Below are 18230 nucleotides of genomic sequence, written 5' to 3' on the forward strand. Positions count from 1 at the left end.
GTAATACATAAAAGTAACAACTTAGAAGGCCAGTATTAGAAAACTACACACAACATAATAAAATCTTGTATTTCTCACATACTTCACCTTGTTCTATTGTAGTAGTAATATACATATATAACAAGTACAAACACATTTATTCATACATAGAATAAAGATAAATTAACAAGGTATATACAAAAGTATAAAAGTAGGAAGAGTTTAACAACCTCACTTAACACTAGTTTAAGTATTCTAATATTATCACATTTTACAATTAAACATGCACTGACTTAGGTATTGATGATATTGAGTAGACTATATTATCAGATTTTGTTATCTTCTTTTACATTAAGAGACGTTTCTGTGTTCCATGGTACTTAGTAAAATATTTTGAGTATTGAAATATTACCAACAGGCAATCCTCAAGACATAAACCTTTAAGTAATTTATGTAATAATAATTCTTGAATATTTATTACCGACGTCCGCAAATAACTTTCTTGATATAAAATCCATTTATAACAAAATTAAAGCCTATACCAACTTTTCAATATTTTTCAACATCCTCAATAATAGGTACTGAATATCTAATTACAATTGGTTTTGATCAAAATTGTAATACATAAATTAGAAAAGCAGTACTTTAACTTAAAGTATAACCAATTGTAAAGATATAAATTAAACAAATTTAGAATTTTTTTGTTATAGACTCACTCGCTAATAAAGAATAAAAAGATTCTATACTTGCTAATATTGACCCTACATCAAAGATGTATTTGTAATAAATATTCAATATTGATGATTGATTTGTTCACCAATAATTAGTTAGCTAGAATTAATCATTAGTGAATTACAAACACACCCTAATTCTTAATGTCTTATCTGGACGCGATATAAACAAATTGTAAATAAAATTTGTAATAACAAAAATTTAGACGTCAGTAATGAATTTAGTACTAAAAATACTTTACATCAATCTTCAACATTGACCATGTAAGTTATAATTACGCGAGTACTAACCGTATCTGATTGTGTGATTTATTTAATTAACTTATTGATGGCAACAATAGATGGTCCCAATTCGAACTTGAGTGTATCAGTAAGCATAAACCTAAGTTTCAGATTACTACCTATTGTTGGTAATAGTGTCCTTTATAGTCGAGCGCCGCTTTTTCTTCTTGCTGCCTGGCAGCCTCTGGGTTGTTCTTGGCCTCTAAAGCAGCACGTTCCTGAAAGTCGATATTATATTTTTAAATAAGAAGCTACGCTCGTTTACTAACTTTAAAGTTTATTTAATGAAATGACCTTGTTATAAATTCATCTACTCCTCTCTAAACAGATAAAATTAATAAGATTATGCAACTCTCGACCTTTTCAATTTAGATCAAGGTAAAATTTATTACGCTTTCTTCGAAGACGTGTCGTATTTATATAAAATAATAATAAAAACAAAACTACTACATTTTAATACAACTTAGATTTTAGCATTATTTATGTAACAGTACATAACAATACATCTCCTTATTGGTGCTTTGCTTAAATTATTGTCATTGATATGTAAACTGTTTATTAAGTATAAATTTCAACACTTATCTCGATGTTATATATTATAATTATTTTGTGAAATTAATGACCAAACATTTAAAGAACAGATCTGTTGCAATATCGACCATATTAGCATCAATTAAGGCGGCCAATTGATTGTAAACAAATAAAACTTACCTGGTTGGCTTTAATCCCAGCGTAGATAAGGTCTAAACCTTTTTGAATTTCGGCAGAGACAGGGGGTGGAGTGGGAATATGGTCTCCTTTGACTCTGAAGCCGAACTCATCAGCTGTGTATTCAACGGTAATAACTTGGCCGTCTGGAGCTGTATATGTGTAAGTTCCTTGCTGAACAAGGGCATCCTGATTTTCACCAACTGACTTCAGAAATCCTTGTTCTTCTGCTTGGATATTGTTACCGGTCTCGTACCTGAAGATATTTATAGATTTAATTTAAAATTAAATTTATTGATTTGTATTACAATAATTTTCACTCCTAAAATAACTTTTCATCTCTGCTCCATTATTAATTTTATCTTAAATTTAAATCAATGTACTTTTATTTGTATATCAATGTTAATTAAATCAGTTTAAAACTCACTAATATAAATGTCATTCAGGCCACATTTTTAGAATCTATTACATGTTCATTTCAAATAAAACAAACGGAAGGCCGATAATGCTTCCTAATTAGATTAAATGAATGAATTAATTTGTAAAAGTAATATAGTTAAATCAGTTTGACAGTAAATAGATGTAATACAAAATTATTAATACCTATTCCTAAATTGCTATCGTTAAATATCATAATCTTACTGTGAGTAGGGTATAAATACTTACGCTGTTTTGTAGCTTCCATCTGTGCCTTGTTCCTTATCAAAACGGATGATGGGTATGAAGGTGGTGGACTCCAACTCTACTTTAGGTCTGAAGTCTTCGATGGGTTTCTGTCTATACTCTTGTTGTTGCTGTTGTTGCCTGTAATCCTGTTGTTGCCTATAATCAGGCTGAGCCTGTGGTTGTTGTTGATATGCGTTGTAATTTTGCTCTGCTTGTTGCTGGTCGTCCAATGGCAGTGGTTGCTCAGGCTTCAACGACACTCTCCTTTGTGGGAGAGCGGTCGCCAGAGACAACACTGCACAAGCCACCTGAAAGTTAATCAGTTTCAATTTTAAGTAAGTCCATCCAAATATTATACACAATAGATTCGTAATGTCAGACAGAAGAGCTTAATCATATTCGTAATGTCGCAAGATAAGATGAAGCGAGTACAATAGGCAGCATCTTGTGAAACCGGCTCATTCGACACGCAGGTTGGGCGAAAGTGGGCTCCAACATTATATGTATTGGCATTCACATGTCCACAGGGTATTGTTTTCATTCATATGTACTTTAACTTTTAACATGCTTTGTTAGTACATCCTAAATCTAATGTTTATTGTTTTACTCTTATATAACAACTTTTAGTTCACAAATGAATCAGTATAACTATGCAATATGACTTGTTCAAATGCAATAGACTGGTATACAGTATGTAAATGATATAGATGTTACTTAAAACGGTTATTCATAACGTCTGTTTAATGAGGTTGGATACGAATTTCTCTTCAAATGGGGTATCATCTATTATTAGCACGATAGCCAAGCAAGTTGATGTCGGGTTTTATTTCAAGTTTTCCTTCCCTTAGTCATATCTTACGATATGTAGAGAGATTTAAAAAAAAATAGTGGTATATTGTATTCTAATTCATTACAATCTAGATCAAAAAATGCCTGTTAAGTTTATATAATTAAGAATACCTTGTTAATGCTTTTCTGCTAATACATTATATAGATTGGTAACTGTATTTATAAAATATTTTGAGAAAGAAACATTGCTAATAAAGTGAGGTAAAAAAATTTGAAATATTTTCACATCTTTAATCTGTATTCATAGACATAATAAAATATGACTTTTTTTTAATATTGTCGTGTTCCATAATAAAATTAATATGGAACACGACAATATTAAAAAATTACGTTTTACCAATTAACATTAAGTAGTGCACAGTGCAATTTAAATATTAAAAGTACTTGTAAACTTTTTTATTATTTAAATTTAATTGACCAATTAAATTTTGCACCTATAACAGGAGTGCTTAATGCTATTAACTTTATCTGTCATCCAACCTTTACGTGCGAATACATGAATTTTTATGCTTAGTAGTCATTTATTAATATAAGACGCCGTGGTTCGATTTTTAAACATCTATTTTTTTATTATTTATCTGTGATCGATAAACCATTAACCGACTTTGAATAGACGTAACTTAACCTCTGTGCCCAAATATAAATTGACCTAGTAAGCAGTAGGTATTACACAATTCGTAGACATGACGAACAAGATGGTTTGTATACTAGTTAGTCTTAGAAAATATAGGTCTGACTAATATCACGAAGGCTTCAATTGCACAAAAAATATATTATCTTTTTGTTGATATAACTTGTATCAAATGAATACTTGAATCAAATCAATGTGTAAACATATCTAAGATTAATTAAAAGAACACAGTAGGTGTATTTTAATTCAATGAGAAACTATATTATAAGGTCTAATGTATTTCGCTCTAATTTTTAAAATTATATCTCTAATAATGATAGCATATACGAACTTTTATTTTAAATATTATTATTTAGATTTTTACGAAAACAAGGATATAATAAACATATGAATAAAATTCAACATATATCTAATCTAATCCTTCAAGTCTTCTTGTCAAATTACTAAGTTTATTATTTTCTTTATAAATATTTAATTAAAATTTTGATTTATATTTTCGTACACAGATATAAAAAAAATTATTAGCAGTCAATGAGTACTAATAAAAATTTTATGTCAAAGTTCAAAATCCACTATCACTATATCTTTAAATTTCGCTCTCTCACATAGCCTAATAAAAAAAAAATATAAAACCCCAATTCTGTGAAATGAAAGTTTTATAAAAGAAAACTGGGACGCGCCATAATTCTTTCAAGGGTTGTCACTGAACTTTCTGAACTTACCAGAAGCTTCATTGTTGTTTGTTTGATATGACGTGCGGCGCCGGGGCACGTGGAGACTAGTGAACTATGTCAGAGTGGTAGTAGTCCGCTCACTTATATACCACACCCCTGCCACTTACCGCCGCATGCTCTGATCACACTTTCATGCCAGTACAGCCGCCGCAATACGCTGCATCTGCGACGTCTCTCATTGATTTCATTTTCGATATCAAAAAATCATGACACCATAATAACATGAAACGAGATGCCATTGTTCGTGTGCTCCATTATTGGTATCACATCCCTGTCATGGTTACCATTGCGTTGTATTGATATATTATGGCTTAGTGTTACATCAAACTTATTGTACATATTTGGTAATAACGAACGAACGTATAGTATATATCTTGATAATAAAACACTATTAGATGTTGCTTGAGTAGTTCCATAGATAAAAACCCTACCTATATCTTTGAATACTTAATAGAAACAAATCTTTCACTAGGTGGCTCCATTAATTTCTTTTTTTCAATTTATTTCCTTTTCATTTTGTTTAGTGTGATTAAATTAATTATGTGATTAAAAAAAACAACGAAAGCATTTCATTAACATTTACAGGAACGCACAATTCATTGCTTCAGTATTGTCACAGGTCCTAGCTATATAAAACTACACAGTAGAGGATATGTGTATATTAAAACTAAATATGTATCCAGTTACAAATTTATAATATTAGTAAAAAAATAATTATTTTGACATCTGTTTTTAAAACATAAACGGACATACTTTTGAATTTGTTTAATACAGTAATTAAAAAAAATATCTCATACAAAAGCATACACTTTGCTTTAAATTGTATTTTATATTTTTAGTATATTATTATTATAGATACTAATGACAAAAAACAAAGCTCACCGGTCCACCAAAGTAAAAAGAGTAACCTTTGATTGGCTCTTCATTATTATTACTTTTCAACAGACTTACAAAAAAAGGAGATTCTAAATTCATTTGTATTATATATATATATATATATATATATATATATATATATATATATATATATATATATATATATTAGTTACCTTAGAACTGCGTCAGTTGTAAATCGATTTGTTTTTATTTTATCCATTTTCCTGTTTTCTTAATGGTAATTCGACTACAATTGTATTAATGATATCTATGGATATGTAGCTTATTTATTTGAGCCTCAATTTGAATTTGAGACGGATATTTGATGCTGCCGTTGAATTCATGAATCGACGAAATAGATTTTGTTTCAAATTTAATAAATCTATTTAATTTTATTCTTTACAGTTTTAGCTTGTTTTAGTAATCATAAGTACCTACTTTTGTCCTAATATTATATAACGCTATATACTACATATGTGGTATTATATTAATTATCATATTAATATCAGTATTATTTATATTCATATTAATCTGGAAACTACTTCTTCGCCCACATGAAAAGTACATAAGTCACTTGTTAATAGTACATTACTGTCAAAATAATGAAACTTTATAGTCATCAAATAGATAATAAATACGGTATATATAAGAAGTAGTTAACTTATAATTCTGATCAAAATCACAGTACACGTATTTCTCCATTACTGGATAAAAATAGTTAATAATGTTGTATTTGCCTGAACAAGTTAAGAAAACACCATTCATCATCATTATGATTATAGTAAGCCATTAACATTTCGACATGGGACACGAATCTCTTCTCGGATAGAAAGATGAAAAGAATATCCACTCAAAATTTAAAATGACTTGTTCTGACCTACATACGCATAGCACAAACAATTGGGTTTAGAAAAATTGAATTTTTAATAAATTATCAGTTATTTGTACTCAAACAAGAATAATTTTCACAAAATAATTTAAGGTATGTGAATGTAACTCATAACAGATTTTGATAATTCTTTTCCGTACTGTAGTATACCCCAATCTTAACATAGTTTCATCCATGTTGTCATGTTTATAGAAGAAACCATATCGGAGGAAGACTTTTATAAAAGACGTTTAATTGGATACCTCTGTCACATTCGCGTTTCTGTTGTGAAGCAATAGTATTTCGATTTGAAGAAGAAACAAGAAGATGAAATTACAGGGTTGGTTGCAATGGCAACGCATAAAGAGCGTCGTGAGCAATATAGTTGTTAATATTTTGTTATATGAGTACGCTTCATATTTACAGACAACGGTTACCACTTTTCATCAAGTGGGCCGTTTGTTTGCCATTTTAAGATGCATAAAGAAACCAATATGATGCAAATATGAACTAAGGAAGAAAAAAAGACATAACGAGTTCCACGCTGGTAAAGTAGCGAGTTTACGACGTAAAAATGATCAAATCAATCAGTAGCAATGTCCACGTTCAGGCAGTGTTTACAATAATCAGTTACATAAAGAATAGGCGTTTTCGCTCGTCAATGTAGCAACAAGTTAGTATCAGTTATCAAGGCAACTTGTGCAATAAGTTCAAAAGGGTGCGTGCAATGTGAATTGAAGCCACACCTGTTACCATCCGCACGATTTCCGTTGCTTTTTACCTAGTTGGCTTGGATAAGCCGTTTTTACACTATGTTCAATAACAACTAATTATAGATACGTAATTGGACATATTACACATAATTATATCATTTTTTAGTTTAGAAAATGAATGTTGCTTTTTTGTATGGATTTTAGACGTGAATTAATAAGTAATTTGATATGCAAATTATGATAGATTTTAATACACTGAATATTTGTTCTGATTTTTATTAATACATTTTAATCTAAGGATAATTAAAATCTATTTATAAATTATATACAGATCATTTGTATGTAAATCCACCAGAGGAGACTGTATAAAAGTCGTTTGCTTGGGTACCTCTGTCCAATTCGTGTTTCGCATGGCTGTTTCGGTTTAAAGGAGGATATGACAATGATTTTACTAGGTACAGAGGTACAACACTTTAGTCCTCAGGAATAGCAACACATGGAGGGTATCATGGGCGAAACAGTATACTCTGTTATATTCATGGTACTATTCATAGTCTATAGGTGACGGTTACCATTTTCCGTCATAAAGCTTGTCACATTTTAAATTGCATAAAAAATTCGAAGTAACATATAGGTACCTATCTCGAACCCTCGAGCCCGCAACCTCGAACCTAAACAAGAATAAACTGAAATCTTTATTGTATGAAGTAATGACAGATAATAAATGGTAATTGACCTCTATAGAACACAGTATAATATATATTATATATACTGTATAATATAATATGCCTTCTCCCTCTCCCTCATTTTTAAAGACTAAATTACATTTGGTATGTGCAAGGCAAGCACCCAAAAATTTTATCCAATTATTTAGCAAATGATGTTACTGTGTAATTATGATAATGGCACCGAAGTTATGTAATTCCTTGGTATACTCACCATAACACAAACAGAATAATACTGTTACGTCGATTGAACTCCTCATATGTTACCATTCCTCAGAACTAAAGTGTTGTGTTTTCATACTATGCAATATGAATGTTATTTTCTACTATTCAAACAAAAATGCAATCACAGCTGCTTCGTAGTAGAGACATGACTAGGACAAAATTACCTATATAGGCGATTTTTATACAAAGTCTTTCTTTGAAATCTGATACTATTAGCGATTTTGTATCTAAAAATTGTGAAATCGCAATAAATTTGTATTCGAATTAATGCATAGATGTGTGTTGGAAGGGATGAAATTGCCTAGGCAGAAGTAACCGTTTACCATCAAACGGACCGTATGCTTGTTTCCCACCATAATAGTATAAAAAAACAACTTATTTGTTACCGCTTTATGACTTGGTCCTGAATGCCCAAATAAATTGTTGTCTGTTCTCTTTTAGTACAGAACAGAAAATAAGAACGTTTATCTTCCATCTATATCTATCTATACCTGTATCTGGGTATACCATTTCATCTTCATCCATAAAAATACATAAATCCCGTACATGATTACAAGCAGATACTTCTACGTGCAGCGTCCGAGTAGAAGTGGTTACATAACAAGCAACTAACGAGGTTACTGACACCGGCGCGTGCCGGCCACATAAAATAATTCTAGTCTAATACTGTAAAACTGCACTGTAAATATTTATCACTTCATACATTATACTAAATATATATTAAATTACTTTCATTATTCCTCCAAAAATTACCAATGAAAGTTATTAAAAAGTTACCAGTACCTGTGCAAAATTCTCGTAAGTCTGTTCTCATATTTCCAGTTACTTTGATTCACCGGGTCAAGTGTATGAACTTTGACGTTTAGTTACCACATTGTGATGTAAGAATTAGGACAAAATTATATTTTTTGCATAGTAAACAAAATTTATTAATCTACTATTTATAGATATTATTTTTAATTTAAAAATAAATATTACAACATGAATCCATATAACCGCAAAAGATGCGGAATTCTTACTATTTATTAAATTTCAAAAATATATTAAATAAAGATTAATTAAAATAAGATTTGAATAATATTTTGTTGATATTTAATTTCTCTCAGCGTACTGCGAAGGAACCCGGTGTGACGTTAAATACATTTCAAATTATCTAATTTATACTTAACGATATTTTAATAGGTGTATATTTATAACGAGCGTACACTGTAACGATTAATATAATTATGATATTGCTTATAACTATGGTTGTAAATGCAAGTCATTGATTTCTCAATAAACTCATCTTAAGTAAAAGGAGAGGAACACTTCTCCAAGCGTGCCGTGTATTAGAATATGAATTGATCTTGACATTTGCACTAGATATTTAAATGTGCATCTAAATAGACTCTAGCACGCAAGGTAAGTAAGAAGGCAAAGCAATATTTTCTTTCCAATAGTAACATTTTTACATAGCTTTAAAAACATACTTATATCGCCCACAAAAAAATCATTAATTGATATTGTTAACTAAGACAGGAATGGGTAATTATTGCAGAATCAATCATAAGTATCATTAATCGTCTTCAAATAAAAATCGGTCAGGTTCAAGCTATATTCAAAAGTAATTAGATATGTATAAACATATACAATACATTTCGATGTAATAAATAGGAAAGTTTTGATATAAATGAAATTGCTTAGATACTCTGTTATTTCATACTTAAATTTGCTTAAACGGATTTCCGGATTTAAATTTATTGTTCAATTTTTTTTTATATTTAATTATTTTAAAATATTATAAAGTATTACTGAATATTTATTATCTTATTTTTACGCTACCCCAATTTACGCGAATCTGAAGTTACACGATTTTTAAATAGCGTTAAATTGCCTGTTTAAACGCTAGATACCTTTAGATTATCCCCCCCCCCCCCCTATATTGTTAAGCTTATGTGCATATTCGAACTTATCTTAAAATGGATGCATAATTCAATCCTATACAAGTAGTAAGCCGGGAGGGAGAAGGGATTGTTAGTAATGGGGTTAGTATCCTCATTGCTAGCAATATACTCTGTCAGGTTGACCTCCTCATGGTTCCTTCTGGAAACCATCTTGATTGATTTATTGTTAGATTCGTCATGATGGGCTAACTGACCTGCTTCATCTTTACTTATCATCCTTCACTGGTGCTCCGCTAGTGTATACCGTTAACGCAGGCGGGGTTACCGTTCCATTATCATCTATTAAAAAAAAGTAGTAAGCCAAGTTAAAAATCGATACTGAAAATAGAATTTATTTTCAACCAAACATAGCATTCATTTCTAACCACGAAACGACGTGTATTTATTGTTAAACGAATATTTTTTTACTAAGTAAAGTCAGATATGAGTTTCATATTTATTTTGGTAAATAGTCAACTCCTTCCACGTCATGTCCTATGATAACAATTTTTTTTTAAATTTAATCCACGACAGTTTTAAATATAACTTTTGTATGCGAATGTGAAATTTGTTTTTTCATAAATCACAATATTCATATTATAATACAGCTGTGTGTATGTATGCACGATTCAACCGACTAGGGAGTTCTGGTAATTACTATAACAAAGATTATGAATTTGGGACTGTCTGTAGGAGGGAAGTTAAATTGATAATGTAAAAAAAAAACACATTAATGGCAAATATTTTATCCTATTAAGTATCATAACAATAATAATGGCACCAATTCAATACTTATATACAGTCACATATTAAAATTTATTAAGACATTATTATGTCTATTACTATAACCTTATGCAGAAACGGTGGTAGTGCTTGGTATTTCCGTTGTCGACGATTCCAAACTAGATGGATTAGAATGATCTGAGCTAGTTGTAGATGTATTCTCAGAAATGGTCGTTGATACTGTTTCGGAAGGCGTAGTTGTTATTGAATCCGAGACCGGTGTAGAACTAACATCAAAAGATACTGTTGATCCTAATTCTGTAGTAGTAGATTCGTCTTTAGCTGCTGTTGATGATATTTCAGTTGTCGTATTTGAAGACGCTGTAATAGTAGATGTTTCAGGATGAGCAGAATTATCAGTTGCTACTGTTGTTGTTGCTTCTGAGTTAGTTTTGTCTGAGGAAGTTACTGTAGAAGCTTCTTCTGTTGTTGTATCAAGGCCTTTAGTTGTAGTGTTTTCATCTGAATTACTCGCTGATTTGTTTGCACTTTTTGTATTATTAACTTCAGGAGATGTAGTTTGCTGGAGTGGAGCTGGTGTAGTAGACTCAGAGTTATTTGTATTAGTATTTGATGATGGAGTTGATGATGAGGACTTTTCTTGATCTTGTACACCTGATCGTGCAACTATTGCAGGTGCAGATTTTGACTTCCCACTAGAATGTTTATTAAGAGCTCTTCCAGTTTTTTCACCACTACTAGCACTATCTGACGTTACTTTCGGTACTCTTGGTAAATGTTTACCAATTGGTCGAAAACCATTCTCATCTGCAATATATCTGTTTAAAGAAAAACAAAATGTTATGTGTATTTAACGATAAAACAATAATGATTGTATATTGTTATGAGTACAATCCATTATCAGATGATGATATATGTAAATCATTATATATGTTTAAATTATAATTATATAATGTATAACATAATGTTGGTTTTACTGAGGCTGGTTAATAAAATTTTTACGATATACAGAGTAATGATTTTACTTTAATATCATTTATAATAGAAATTACTAGACTGAACTCGATTTAAAATAACTTTTGTTTTTACATAACTTGGAATTTCAAATAAGCTGACGTCTCAACTGATGGAAAGTGGTAAATGTCATCTACAAACATAAATAACACCATGGATAACACATACCACACTTTAGATGTTTGTGTCTTATAAACTTAAAGTATCTTTCGAAATTTGTAGTTAATTAAGAAATACTAATATATATTTAAGATTGCCTTAGAATGCCATTCTATTGCGGGAATCGATATAGTAAACTATTTAATTGAGTTGTTGTAATATTATTTAATATAAATTATAACTACGTAAAATTTCATAATTAAAATCTTATTCACAAATTACTAGGAAAATAATAATCAATTTTATATACCTTCTTTACGTGAATAAAAAGTTTGAGCAGCTAATTATAAATATTTATAACAGAAATATAAACATATAAAAAAATAAATAAATATTCTCGACTGCAATTTCTTATGATCTATTCTTAGATATTCAGAAACATTTATTGAACATTATGGTGAACATTATATTCAACATGCCAACATTTCATTGAGCATGTTGGAGTCTAAGTTATCTTATAATCTAGGTAGAGTGTAAACCTGTCGTCATAACTGGAATTAATTCTGTTTTTTAATATACTCGTATTTACAATCATAGAAATACTGCTGACTTAAGATAGTGGTTTCAGTTAGATGCTGCATTTACCTTACAGTGATGACAGTGCCATCGGGTGCGGTATAGGAATAAGAGCCTTTTTGAACATGGATCTCATTGCTCTCATCACTGTCACTATTTTCACCACCTTCGTTACTATTGGCCGAACGTCCCTTAGCTTTAGGAAGAACTTTGTCATAAGCGACTTCTTCCCGTTTTATACCGTTGCCCGTTTCATAACTGTAAATTTAATTATGAGCAAATCTTAATGATAAAATTATTAATATGATATTATTATCATTATTGAAAATATAACTAAATTATCAAACTCGTAACAGTTTACGATACCTATTTCATTACATTTATGTTATTTAATTAAATTCATTTATAATTAAAATATAAATTGAATGTATGTCTATTTATTTATATACCACTTTATAACACTAATATAAATATATGTTCAACTACTTCTAAACTTATGTTTATGATACCTGCTGCTATTATATTTATTTGTTTTAATCTTATTATTTTATTATACTCACACTTAGGTACCAACTGTTCTAATAAATTCAGTCGTTTTAAAGTATTTATAACGATATTATATTACATATCAAATATTAAAACTAAATAGAAAAATTATAATATTTTATTATATAAAATATTAAACATAGAACATCTTCCTTATAAACTCATAAGTAAACATAATTTTACTATTGAAGTTTCCTAATACTATTTCACTATTTAGTTTTAAAATTTCAGTGACAGTTTAATAAGAACATTATTGCATGATCAACATTATATTGCACTATAAGTACTTATTAAAATTATCATTAAGAAATCATATGTAAATTTGTTTCATTATGTTTAAAGTTTGACCTGTAATAGAAACGTTACCAGTCTTGCGATATAAACGATTACCACTAATACATAATAAAAACGAAATATTACCACTTACGTACTAACAAACAACAAATTTTATGGAATATCTAAAGCATATACTATTTTAATTTTGTACAAAAATTATTGCCAGTACTACAAAAAATGTACCTATGAAATGTTAAATGTAAATAAATGGATAACATTTATTTACATTTATGTTCCTATCTCTGAATAAATAATGAATAAAATATATATTGATATATTTTGATTAAATCAGTATTTTATTAACTGGATCTAAATTTTGTAAATTACGAATAAATGATCTTTATTTGCATATATAATGCAGTTATATAGTTAGTTTAGTTATAGTTGCAGTAAATGCCTAAAAATGTTAAATTATTTACCTGAATCTATATGTTCCATTTGGTTCTAATTCATCAGATTGTGAAACTATTGGTATCACTGTAGGTTCCGATTCTTGATCGGCCTGTTTAGGGGATGGTGCTGCCAACACATAAGACACTGCCCAACACAAACAAACCAATTTATATAACATTTTCATTCTATCCACTCCAGAAATTCACTAATAAGTGATACTCCAGACTTCATGACCACATATAAGTAATACTCATCTATTTACACTACCCTCCCCCCGCCTTCCGGTGGTACAAGCCTTTGCGGACGCTAAATACTTCAACCTTAGCGCTTGACTGATGTGTTCTTCGGAAAATTGCACAATCGTCGAAGTGTCAACAATGAGACATTATCGGTGACGATCCGTAGCGATTAAGTCTAGGCAGTAACAAGGTCTGCTATTTAGCTGAAAACTGCTGAAATGTTTTGCTGTAAAATACACAAAGCATTCCAGTGAAGTTCTCATAACATAGCTTACGAATAGGTAGATCATATCAATCATTGAATACAAAGTTCAAGAATGTTCTAAGCTTCGTCGCATCTCCCAATATTTTTTTTTTTTAAATTATAAAGAATATTTTTATTATCTATGTAAAATAAATTACTGAGCACTGAATTTCAAAACCGCTGGACCTTTTTCTCAGCAGAATATGTACTACTAATAGATAGTTTGCTAGCTAGCTAGGATATCATATTAAATAATTTATTTGTATATTATAATCACTCACCTAGTTACTTCGGCTTTGGGCAATAATTTTTAAATAAAGGATGGCTTGATGATACTCGTAGAAGAGTAAAAATGATTTCTCTGTAATTTGATATAATTTGACTGTAGTGTGTTATGGAGTAGTTAAAATATTTGTCACCATTTAATATTACAGTGAACGTACTAGAAATTAAAATATTTCCATTCAAGATGAAAGCCTACAGCGAACATACCATCCTTTCTCAGATTTGTTAACAGTATTTTCCAACAGCTACTTTTTTGTCTATATTTCTGTATCCTACATCTTATGCAAAATTGAACAGCAGTTAATTAAAAAAAGACTATTTAATACCTTTCTTATTTTCCTATAAAATGCTAAGCATACGTATTAATATTCATACTACAATTTAACATAGATTCAGACAGCATCCGGCATTTTCATAACTCTATGTCATTCAGCGAAGATTATTTTTATTAGTTTCGTTATATAGTATTACACATGTGCTAAGTTATGGTTTATGATTAATTTAAAGTTAAATAAATGATGTTCCTTCCTAGATTACCAACTACTTAAATACTGATGACACAATTAATATGTATTTAATCCTTCTATTATTAGAACCTACACATAAATAATAAATTGTTGTCAAACTAGTGTTTTGATGACGAATACAAATACAAGCTTAGCCTAAGCTATCCGGCTGACTCACATTCATTACCAATTCAAACGTGTCGGTGGTAAGCTGCTGTGCTTTAATTTTAAAAATAAGAACAATGATAATATTGAGAGCCATATCTAGTTTACTGTTATTAATAAGTGAAAACGTCTATGCATATAATATCAATACAAATAGATACTTGAGAGAGATCAATGACGATTCAGCGTCACTTTTCATTCCTGTAGCGATTATTTCTGAAGAAAATCGGCAAGCAAAGGTAATTGATTCTACGGTAAGTAAATCAATAAACACAAATCCATCTGAGAAGAGTTCGGTAGACAATAAGGACCATACAATCATCAAAGTTACTAAAGATTTCACTGTGAAACCGATTAATAATGATAAAGAAAAACATATTGGAATTGACCAGCCATTAAAGGTCGATATCAATACTGACCTCGAAATACCTGTTGCTGTAGTTTATGAGGAGCCAATTACTCCGAACAATATCAGAAAAACTACACTCCGTAGAAAAATAACAAATAATGAACAATCATATAATCGACGACGCATTAATAAAGCAACTATTGCTCCAAGTGAAACTACATCGGATACAAATATATATAAACAACAAAATTCTACCTCAGAACCTCATTTAGAAATATCACAATCCACAAATGAAAAACTGACAACTTCAATGGTTTTTGAAAACAACTCTATAAAGAAAAGAACACGTGAACGAGATCCTGTAGTGCCAATAATTCAATCAGAAAATCAAGTCTTTTCACATAATGGTGTATTCCATTATAGGTAAGTCTATGTTTTATTATAACTTATAAAAAAGACTATTAAATTAAATTGTTTGTTAGTAAGTAATCGATTTATTGCAGCTATGAAGGTGGAGATGGCACAAAAGCCTTTGAAAATGGAGAACTAAAAACATATGATGACGAAAAGACTGGTGAAGCCGTTGTGGGTGGCTTTTCTTATACGGTGAGATTATATGTCCTTGATTAACATTATATAATATAGGTAAAGAATGAGTCAATTCTTCAGAGAAGAGGTCACTTTGCATCGTTAAGAAAGTAGGTAAAATTATGTGATATAACAATACATAAGGGCGGGAATAGCGACATTGAATTCGATGACTGAATAAATAAGACTATGCTCGTCGATAATAAATCCCATTATAAATATTTATTTCTGTCATCCTTTATACATTAGCTTCAGAAGAATTTATAGCACTAACATAATTCCTTAGAAATCCTATTAATATTATAAATGCAAAAGTTTGTAATGATGAATGAATGGATGTGTGTTACTCTTTCACGTAAAAACTTATTTGATTGGATTTGAATTATATTTGGTACATTGTTTGGTTATATCGTAACTTTATACATAGGATTCTTTATGTATTTCCTGATTCATACAGGCTAAGCCAAGGGCTTAGCCTGTTTATACAAATAGTAAGTAATATTATTTCAATAAGTAATAACAGAATAATATCTCCAGTATTGTAATAAAATATTGTATAATAACTATCTTTATTATTAAAGGTTTTTATGTACGTATAGATCACGCCCATCTCCCATTGAAATAGACAGAAATAAGAAGTGTGGAATGATCCAATTCAATACTTCCTTTGCCTCCTCTACGTCCATAATTTCATGTTGCCAGCCACGAATATTTATAGCTATTATAGATTATGTCATACTATTAATTTATTTTTTGTTATTATAAGGGTAAGGATGGACAAGACTACAGTTTAACGTATACAGCGGACGAAAACGGCTACAGACCAGTGGGAGCACATCTGCCAACGCCGCCGCCTATCCCGCCAGCAATAGAGCGCGCACTTCGATACCTCGCTACCAAAACCACGCCTGAGACTGTTACTGATCCTACTGAATAAATTGACACAAAATATTTAATAAAAATAAATTCAGCGTAAGAATTAAAAGTATTTTTATATTATGTAGTAATTAGATTAAAAAATATATACAGACTTATTTTCATGAGATATAAATATTATATATTATGCTATTATAGGTATATTTAAAATGTTGTTAATTTAAAATTACCTCTTGATACCTTTGTGTTTTAATTTTCAAAATTTTTTAATTTGTTATATATCTTTAGGCTAATTTCATACAGTCCAAAAAGTGTGTCTCAGTATGCGGACAAATTCATTGGCTTATATCGAGAAATCATTTAATCTTTATTACATTTTTGCAATAAAACGATCTCCATCTAGATCCTGTATTATTATATATAATTATAATACTTTAGAAGCGAAAGAGGTTTGTTTGAATCGAAGCATTTGGCGTTCCATTGTTTCTGCCTACCCTAATGAGAGACAGGCGTGACAGATATGTATGTATGTATGTATGTATGAAAATAGTAAAGTAAATAGAAATTCTGAAACTATTTAATTATTTTATTGCCACAAGTACGTATTTCGAGAGATGATTTTTTCAAATGCTGCACTTATGAAACATTCCTAAATCTACTTATCTTGTAAACGTATTATTTAATTAACATTATAATATATATAATAACGCATTATACAATTCCATTAAGTAGGTAAGTATATTCAAATCTCCATGAACCTTCTCTATTGTTTCGACATTTGAATGACAAACATTCCGATTAAATAACATCTTCCTATTTAGGTGCATCGCGCACATCGTTCAGCGGTGTTCTCATCGGTGACCTTGTGACGACGCTCACTTTAATAAACAGGTTGTAAGAGGAACGTTGGCATGCTAAAACTTTGAGCTGACTGGGACCACTTTTGCTTTCCACTCACGTCACCATATTCGCAGAAAATTATACAAAAGTTGCAATTTTTAGTTTTTTCCTCATATTGTTTCTGGATTTGTCACCCATAATGTTGACATTCATTCTTTTAAAATAATTATGTAATTATTATCCGTTTTTTTTTTTTTTTAATTCAACGATTACTTTGTATGGTATAGTTGATTTCATTGAATTTAAAATCACTAATGCTCAACGATGACTTAGACTAATAGCAATAAATTACATGTCTCATCTTATATTAGTCTCCAAATAAACTTTGAATGTATTACGGATGTATATTAATTATCCTTGATAACATTTAAATCGATTTGATTATCTCATTCTTTTCAAGTTCAAAGACGAATGCAATCAAGAAATTTGATAAACAGAACCATTTAAACAAGGTCTTTTTA

The 18230-nt window shown here is 29.9% G+C and overlaps 3 protein-coding genes across 3 annotated transcripts; 1 reads left to right on the top strand and 2 right to left on the bottom strand.

Annotated features, from left to right (window-relative positions):
* Window positions 1–118: 118 nt before the first annotated feature.
* On the bottom strand, window positions 119–4676 carry LOC113511550 (uncharacterized). Its single transcript, XM_026895177.3, has 4 exons — window positions 4569–4676; window positions 2367–2674; window positions 1704–1956; window positions 119–1210 (listed from the first exon to the last, which is right to left on the bottom strand). The coding sequence occupies exons 1-4, from the start codon at window positions 4578–4580 to the stop codon at window positions 1112–1114; spliced, it is 672 nt and encodes a 223-aa protein (XP_026750978.1). The 5' UTR covers window positions 4581–4676; the 3' UTR covers window positions 119–1111.
* Window positions 4677–10639: 5963 nt separating this feature from the next.
* LOC113511547 (mucin-21-like) lies at window positions 10640–13853 on the bottom strand. The gene is made up of 3 exons (XM_026895174.3): window positions 13644–13853; window positions 12412–12600; window positions 10640–11471 (listed from the first exon to the last, which is right to left on the bottom strand). Exons 1-3 carry the CDS (start codon window positions 13799–13801, stop codon window positions 10760–10762), a joined length of 1059 nt encoding a protein of 352 aa, XP_026750975.1. The 5' UTR covers window positions 13802–13853; the 3' UTR covers window positions 10640–10759.
* A 1205-nt stretch (window positions 13854–15058) lies between these two features.
* Window positions 15059–17271, top strand: LOC113511548 (uncharacterized). The gene is made up of 3 exons (XM_026895175.3): window positions 15059–15828; window positions 15909–16011; window positions 16760–17271. The coding sequence occupies exons 1-3, from the start codon at window positions 15134–15136 to the stop codon at window positions 16928–16930; spliced, it is 969 nt and encodes a 322-aa protein (XP_026750976.1). The 5' UTR covers window positions 15059–15133; the 3' UTR covers window positions 16931–17271.
* The last annotated feature ends 959 nt before the right edge of the window (window positions 17272–18230 follow it).

Source organism: Galleria mellonella, unplaced genomic scaffold, assembly GCF_026898425.1.
Source record: "Galleria mellonella isolate WM207_F2 unplaced genomic scaffold, CSIRO_AGI_GalMel_v1 utg117, whole genome shotgun sequence".
In the NCBI taxonomy this organism is placed as follows: domain Eukaryota; kingdom Metazoa; phylum Arthropoda; class Insecta; order Lepidoptera; family Pyralidae; genus Galleria; species Galleria mellonella.

Excerpts from the sequence above, each read along its gene's own strand:
- LOC113511548 (XM_026895175.3), top strand. The coding sequence starts at position 15,134 with ATGATAATATTGAGAGCCATATCTAGTTTACTGTTATTAATAAGTGAA. Across the intron at positions 15,829-15,908 it reads AATGGTGTATTCCATTATAG|CTATGAAGGTGGAGATGGCA; the intron begins GTAAGTCTATGT and ends GATTTATTGCAG. Across the intron at positions 16,012-16,759 it reads TGGGTGGCTTTTCTTATACG|GGTAAGGATGGACAAGACTA; the intron begins GTGAGATTATAT and ends TGTTATTATAAG.
- LOC113511550 (XM_026895177.3), bottom strand. Across the intron at positions 1,957-2,366 it reads GATGGAAGCTACAAAACAGC|GTACGAGACCGGTAACAATA; the intron begins GTAAGTATTTAT and ends AAATATCTTCAG. Across the intron at positions 1,211-1,703 it reads CTGGGATTAAAGCCAACCAG|GAACGTGCTGCTTTAGAGGC; the intron begins GTAAGTTTTATT and ends ATCGACTTTCAG.
- LOC113511547 (XM_026895174.3), bottom strand. The coding sequence starts at position 13,801 with ATGAAAATGTTATATAAATTGGTTTGTTTGTGTTGGGCAGTGTCTTAT. Across the intron at positions 12,601-13,643 it reads AATGGAACATATAGATTCAG|TTATGAAACGGGCAACGGTA; the intron begins GTAAATAATTTA and ends TTAAATTTACAG. Across the intron at positions 11,472-12,411 it reads GGCACTGTCATCACTGTAAG|ATATATTGCAGATGAGAATG; the intron begins GTAAATGCAGCA and ends TTCTTTAAACAG.